General features: G+C 42.5%; 1 protein-coding gene across 2 annotated transcripts; it reads left to right on the top strand.

The window, feature by feature from the left end:
* Nucleotides 1-622: 622 nt before the first annotated feature.
* On the top strand, nt 623-5,492 carry bdh2 (3-hydroxybutyrate dehydrogenase, type 2). Of its 2 annotated transcripts, none has more exons than XM_048996480.1 (10): nt 623-723; nt 1,634-1,742; nt 2,941-3,019; nt 3,285-3,381; nt 3,478-3,586; nt 3,842-3,902; nt 4,221-4,334; nt 4,514-4,572; nt 4,851-4,943; nt 5,105-5,492. In XM_048996480.1, exons 2-10 carry the CDS (start codon nt 1,671-1,673, stop codon nt 5,156-5,158), a joined length of 738 nt encoding a protein of 245 aa, XP_048852437.1. In that variant the 5' UTR covers nt 623-723; nt 1,634-1,670; the 3' UTR covers nt 5,159-5,492. The 2 variants fall into 2 exon arrangements, with proteins under 2 accessions (XP_048852437.1, XP_048852438.1); XM_048996481.1 differs by having other exon boundaries at nt 658-723; nt 1,648-1,742.
* Nucleotides 5,493-7,547: the final 2,055 nt, after the last annotated feature.

The raw sequence follows: 7,547 nt of genomic DNA, 5'->3' as shown, positions 1-7,547 counted from the left end.
AATGCAGATATCCAGTTTCTGCGGTTTATCCTCAGTCATATATAGCGAAACGAATCTCTACCTCTATCTCCAAGTATAGTATATTTTTTTGTATACCTTATATTTATTGCACTGAAAAAAACTGGAGCCACGTCATCTCGTCTCTCTATGTACCTGTACAGTATATAGCAGAGATGACAATAAAGTTTACTTTGACTTACTTTGACTTTGAATCTATCAAAACGTGCAAAAAAAAAAAAAAAAAAAAGAGTTCAAGATGATGTAGAGATGGAGTCTTAACTATGAGGTCATAAGGTAAGGGGTAGTTAAGTATGACGGAGTAGGTCAATCACACATAGCGGTTATAACAATTAAGTTATTATAAAGACTGTTTGTAAACAACGACTTTGCACGTCTATAAACATGACGAGTCCTTTCAAATATCAGTAAAGCGTTTCTGCCACACCGGTTACGAAAGAAACGAAATGCATGCAATCGATTTAGAAGACGTTAACTTTCATGCACGGGCAGAGTATAAACTAGGGAAGTGCATTAATCGACGTCCCGGGGCAGGTTTTCATTTTCAGTTTAGTCCCATGCGAATTGGCGCAGGTTTGGCGGCTGCATTTGACGGATCTGGTGGAGGAAGCGGACGAGGCTGCGATGCGCTTCCCCTTCCGCAGTCAGAGAGCCCTTACGCCGAGAGCGTATCCGGCAGCGTGGGTCTGCCAGTGTGTGTGAGAGGTAAGATGTTTCTTTGGAGGCTTTTGCGCCGGCTCATTTGTTTACACGTACAGGACACCAAATCCTATTAGATATAGTAAAGAAGGTGATGATCGTATGACTTTGAAGTTCATGCATTTCGGTTCACTTCTTTGAATGACCACTAGCGATTTGCGTGTTGATCATCTGAATCAAATATTATTTGAATGAGTATAAAATGCGTGACAGTCCATATTTGGAAGTCCTAAGTATTTTACTTTCTACAGAGAGTAGCCTACCCACTAAACAGTTATCTTTTTCAGCCCAGAATAGACCTAACACCATTCTGGCCAAATAGCCTAGTTTTCGTTACACTAAATACTGTTTTAAACAGTGTTTATGACGCTGGCGGCTCAGTTTCAATATTTACGTTATAAATAAAATATTAATCAAATATTCAAGTTTTTATTGTGAATATCCTTTCATGAGTTCTTTAAATTTCCGAATGCATAGTTGCACTAGACAAATATCACGAGCGGCAAAATTTATGAACTTGTTAACTATTAACTTTCCCCCTACAGTAAGTGTTAATCTGTGCGGTTTAGTGTACGGATCACGCCTCTTATCGTGTCAAACTCTGGAGCTAAAGCTGTAACAAGGACAGAGTCCGTAGCCAGGCTGCTGTGAGGGAGGCCTTCGGTTTAACACGAAATGAACTGTAATGTTTGTGTGTGTGTGTGTGTGCGTGTGTGTGTGTATATATATATATATATATATATATATATATATATATCTCATGAATAGTGTATGTATCATGAATATGTTGGAGATGATCTCTCATCACCCACTCTTGAATGCGAACGTGTAAAAATCCGAAAAGAGACACGCAGACAAGAAACAACTAAACTTTGCCAAACAGCTAAAAGTGATGAAACCGTTGTCATTGTGGCAGTTTGCATCACCCAGCTTTGCAGATACGGCGCTGCGCGATGGGCCGCCTGGACGGGAAAGTCATCGTGATGTCGGCGGCCGCCCAGGGCATCGGAAGAGCGGCGGCCATCGTACTGTGTCAAGTTTAAGGTTTTCTTATCACCAGGAGGCCTGTTCCTTAAATTGGGGGGGGGGGGGGGGGGGGGGGGGGGGTAAAAAAAAACAAGCAGGAGTGCAGCATAGGACAATATAGAGCAATAAATAGAATGTCACTCATTGTAACAAAGAATAAGCATTGCTATTGCTGTTCACATTTGCCACAATGAAAAAGACACTGTCAGACGCGACTGAGCGATGCAGTTTCAAGCGCGTTTAATGCTTGTTTTGTAATTACCTTCGCCTCCACTTTTGGCTGTAATTGAATATATTGATTGGAGGAAAAAAAAACTACACCGACAATTGGCATTTGGTCAATGGCAGCAAGTTTTCAACCTACAAACCAAAGCATTTGTGGTAAAGCATGTCATTGCAGCGGTATCTCTGAGCCTTTCTGCAGTTACCCCGACACCCCCCCGATCCCTCCCTTCCCGCGGGAAAGAGGTTTTCCGATTCACTTGGAATGAGAAAGAAGTTATGTGTGTAACGTTAATTGATTCATTTACCGTAAAGTGTTTTTCCCCTCTATCATAGTCCGTCTATCTCAGTCATTCATAAGAATTATAGATTATCGTTGTGTTTAAACGCTGAAATCGTAGCATCATAATTGCCGATAATGGCAGTGGGAAAATCGTTTTAGCTGTAACATCACTCGTTATAATGCAGTTAACATTAACACCAGCATTTAACCGTGCCAGTAAATGTAATCCACATTTTTTTCAGCATTAATACATGCTTTTAAGCAGAGGCGGAATCGTCGTGTCTGACGCCCCATTCAAAAAAAATCTTTTCGGAGTCCCTTGCCTCACTTAGTGTAGTGACAGTCTGTGGCCTGCAGGGGTCCCTCAGTCCTCGGCGGACCCACACGTGATTTGAATGTCGATAAGCAAAGGAAAACGTTTAGATTCATGCAGGCTGAGCAGGTAGTGTTCTAATAAAGGACATTTCGCGGGATAATGTAATTTTATTGCTTGTTAATTCTGGACGAGCAAAGTGTGAAATCTTTCCCGGAAGGAAACGAATTCCTGCCTGACCTGTGTTCATTCGATGGATAGATAAAACTTAATAGCATCCCTAGGGGAAATTAGATTTGCATGCATTTAAACGTATATTAAGTCTTAACTTTTGTGCTTTTCCCCATTTGTCAGTAAGAGGATTATTATTTATGCACAGGCCTTTGCGAGGGAGGGTGCGCTGGTCACCGCCACCGATATTAATGAGGAAAAGCTGAAGGAACTGGCCAGCTACCCAGGTGATCCCTGAATTTGCTCATGGCTGTTTAGTTCTGTGGGTGTGTGCTGCCATCTAGCGGACGTTATTGTGCCACATTAATAATGAAAATCGCGAATTGTCTGGTGGGTCTTGATTTTCTTTTCCTAGTCTACGTTAAATAAATGGTCCTCAAAGTTTACTTACACTGTGGACAAGTTGGTCTAGTTATTCAACATCCAAACTGCATAATGTGTCCTTGCTTGAATGTCCGGACAATTTATGAAATCTCGCTTGTTGTTCTACAGGCATCAAGACCAGGGTTGTTGATGTAACCAAGAGGGATCAGGTTGAAGCTCTTGCTAAGGAGTTTGACCACGTTGACGTGTTGTTCAATGTTGCTGGGTATGGTTACCATGCTGAAATGGGTTGGAGAACATGTGACCGAATGGCATCTTCTCGCATGCCCTCTGCATCGGCGTTTAATGACATCTCCTCCAGGTTTGTCCATCATGGGTCCATCCTGGACTGCGAGGAGGCAGACTGGGATTTCACCATGAACGTTAATGTTCGCAGCATGTACCTGATGATAAAAGCCTTCCTGCCCAAGGTAGAACTTCACTAGAAGACCCGTGTCCTATAACATGATGTTTGGCTCATATCTTGGGAGAAGTCATTTCTAGCATTATTCTTGGGTAAACTGTAAGCTATGTGCAGTGAACCAAATATAAACTGGATTTCACTACCTGCTAATAAGTGACAAACCTAAAGTCCAGTTCGCCTAACAATCCCATGTATGCCCAGATTCTCCTGAGTTATTTTGCCGGATATTCCTACATCCTCTCTGACCGGTCTGTCCACGCAGATGCTGACTCGGAAATCTGGAAATATCATCAACATGGCATCTGTTGCGTCTAGCATAAAGGGTGAGAGGCGCTCTTTAGTTCTGGTTAGTTTGCCTCGCGGTAAACAGAACAGTGATTAATTTAACTAGTCATAACCTATCTGGGCTGATCAGTAGTTGTGTGCTTGGAGTTTTTGGGGTAAAAGGAAACTAGGGGAGTTACCCTGGAAGGCCTGTGAGTGCTGTCCGTCTTCAGATGGGTTAATCATCCCCTGTTTGGAGACTTCAGTGGTACTCACGAGACTAAACTGATCAGTGACAGTGTACAGTGACCTTGTGCACTGTACATTTTGAAGCCATGTCTTTACCGCAGTAAAATATGTCCCTTTCCTTTCTGCAGGTGTGGTGAACAGGTGTGCGTATAGCACCTCCAAGGCCGCTGTCATCGGCCTCACCAAATCGGTGGCTGCCGACTTCATCGAACAAGGAATCCGCTGTAATTGCATCTGTCCCGGTAAACTCAATTTTTTCCCCAGAAGTACCTATTTCACACTGAGAAAGCAGGACTCTCCTCGTTAATTCTGTTCTTTTAAAATCATCGCTGAATGTGGTATTTTTTTAGCTCTAAAAAGCCTTTAAAACCAAATATCACTACTTACAAATGTTTCCCACATGCTTCCTTGTTGGCGACAGGGACTGTAGATACTCCGTCACTGAGAGAGAGGATCCAGGCCCGGCCGGACCCTGAGCAGGTCTGTCACTTTGCAGTCAGTCACTAGGCTTCTCTGCATTAAAACTTCTGACACAGTACAATCATTGATGTGACTTGGAGTTAAAATGTTTGTAAATGGCTTAACGGAGTCTTGCGTCCTTAACGGCACTGTAGTCTAGTGTACCATGGCCTGCTAATGCCTACAAGTCCTGATATTTGTCAGAGTGATCTGTTCAGCTGTCTGTTGAGGGGTACAGCCAGACGACTCGAACCCGAGTCCTGACCCAGTTCCCTGGGCTGCGTTCCATGCGTCCTCAGGCCATGAGGGACTTCCTGGCCCGGCAGAAGATGGGCAGGATGTGTACAGCTGAGGAGGTGGCACACCTCTGCGTGTACCTGGCCGCCGACGAGGTGAGTGTGGCTCCCACACCGGACTGAACCATGTGATCTAACACCGGGGGGGAGTTAAAAAGCAGGTCAAACACACTTACGAGCTTTGGTGTTCTGGTGAGTGGTTTTGCGATGGATATCATTATGAGGTCTGCTTACGAGACGGACGCTTCCTCCTTCAGTCTGCCTTCATCACTGGGACGGAGCAGATCATCGATGGAGGATGGAGCATGTGAGGGAGGCATTGTGGACACGCCCTGATCTTGGGGGTGAACTAGGCTAACATGCTAGCAATGCATTAGCACCTCTGGTGCACTAACACGAATGTAAGAATCTGAACATTTGATTTTGGAATAAAACAATCACAGTCGAATAAGCAAATTATTTCCATGGACCAATGTTTGTTGAGCTGGATGTTCTCATAATATGATCACCAAACGGACTGTAATGAACTTGAATGTTTGCTTCGAAAGAATTTTCCAGAAGATTAAGTGTTTTCTGTTGGAACATGTTCTCCCATAATTTACCGGAAATGTAAACTGCTTAATTAAAGGTTAGTTTAACAAAACATCTCTATCTGGACGCTTGTTTTGTTCATGTGAGATTTAAAAAGGACTTTACCGTGAAATGAAATGTAATCGATCATTTGGTGAAAGCCAGCCATTTTGAATCTATGCTGACATGTCAAATCATCGCCAGATGTGCAGAGGTGTTCCCTGGAATGACTGAACTATGGAATTATGAGCTTGTCGCCAGCCAATTTTCCACGATATATTTAATTGCTTTTTAATTGGGATTGGGAGAGAAAATTAAGCTTCTGGGACCGCACAGGTTAAAGAAGCATCGTATTTATATCTTTGTCTTCGGAACAGCTGGAGCTGTGGTCTGTTGCTACAAAAGAAACATCTGTTGTTGGAAAGAATGCTATTTCTGCCCCTTGGGCTGTTCTGGGGACTTTTCAGTGAGAAGAATACCGAGAGCAGTTCTTGTGAAACTTCCACCGTCTAGATATACATTTAGACTGTTAATGTATCGTGTTTACTCAAAATGCTTAGAGCACCATATACATTTTAAAAAATTCATAATAAAGCAGGACATGTCAAGGAGAAGGCTAATTGTTCACTGGACATAAACATCAATCAGAGTAATTACCGTGGCTATTTTATGCTTTTATAAATAAGTATGCCTCGTGCTTTTGCCTTTACTGTGCGTATTGCATAATTACTAAGTATGAAGTCCTTGGGGATGCAATGTTGTTTTTCTTCTATTCTACTTACACGATGAAACGTGCAGGTCTAAAAAATAAAGAAAACAGAAAGGGGTGGATGTTTTGTCAGGATCTGGCAACCCTGACCATAATTTCGTTTTTCTTTTTAGTCGGTCTACCTGCCCCTTCTTTCTGTTGGCATATTTACGTTGATATTTGCGTTTTTAGGGGACCGAAAAAACGAACATAAAACTGTCATTTTAGTTAAAAGCACGGATCGCAGTTGACTTGTGATTGAATAATTATTGCGCAGCAAGTAGACAATTTGATGGGGTTAGTTATATTGATAACGTATAACAATCACCTGTATCCATATTCTGTCGATTTTTCTGTTGAAAAGCAACATGGTGAGCTCGATGCGGACCGTGTCGGTACGGGGTTGGATAAATACTCAGCAAGATGACAGACAAGGTTAACATTTGCACCTCGATATTTCAAAAATCGTGTCTACGGCCGTGGTTACAGATACGGCTACAGATACGGTGACAATAGAAGCTTGATGCCCCCAGATAGTACTCAGTATGATAAGCACAGCCACGGTTATCTAGCGAAACTGGTAAGAACAGCGTTTCCCAACCTTGTCCCATATGCACGGTATGCAGATCTCCTGAATAATAACGTGAGACGATCGCGTGGATTTGCAGATCTAAAGTTAATTTTACCAAGATCGCTCACGCTAAAATCTAAATGACATATTTGCGTTAATAATTTATATTTCTTCACTGATTTTTGAAACAAACATAATTATGAAAGTATTATAAATATATTGTATAATTTGTTTTACAGTTTTTGTCCAAGGGCTACAAACGAGTAATGCATAATTAGGTAAAAACCTAATTGCATTCAAGAGCAAAACCAAAGATGTTTAGAAGCTTCTCCTGTCTTCAATAAAGTATTATTTCCTAATAATGGATTTTAAATGGACTTGTAAATTAAAAGTGGATTACAGGGTAAAATTATATTTAGGGTATTCATAAACCAAGACACGAGAGGAGCTGTCACCAGCGTATAGCCTACTGTAGGCTTGGGATCACTATTGTAATTAGTAAAGGGGATAGACACGTATTATAGTAAGCGGCGCTCAGAGTAATTACTCCCTGGGATAAGCTGCACCTGAAGGGGGGGGGGGTGCCCTTGCTGGTTGTGGCACCCACTGCCATGATTAATAACTCATAATCTCCCGTTGTTTCTGGTATTGCCCTTGTCGCAGCGCTGGGCTCAGAGTTCAGGGGAACCACCCCTTAAGACACCGACTACGCCACCCTGGGAATTGCGCCCAGGGAAATAGTTCCTAAGCTAAATGAAACTCCAAGAGAAAGGTACTCAGGTCCGTTATACACGGCAGCAAGAGACGTGGC

This window comes from Brienomyrus brachyistius, chromosome 25 (assembly GCF_023856365.1).
Source record: "Brienomyrus brachyistius isolate T26 chromosome 25, BBRACH_0.4, whole genome shotgun sequence".
Lineage (NCBI taxonomy): Eukaryota > Metazoa > Chordata > Actinopteri > Osteoglossiformes > Mormyridae > Brienomyrus > Brienomyrus brachyistius.
The sequence above is the reverse complement of the archived record's forward strand: the minus strand, read 5'-3'. Positions and strand labels throughout refer to the sequence as shown.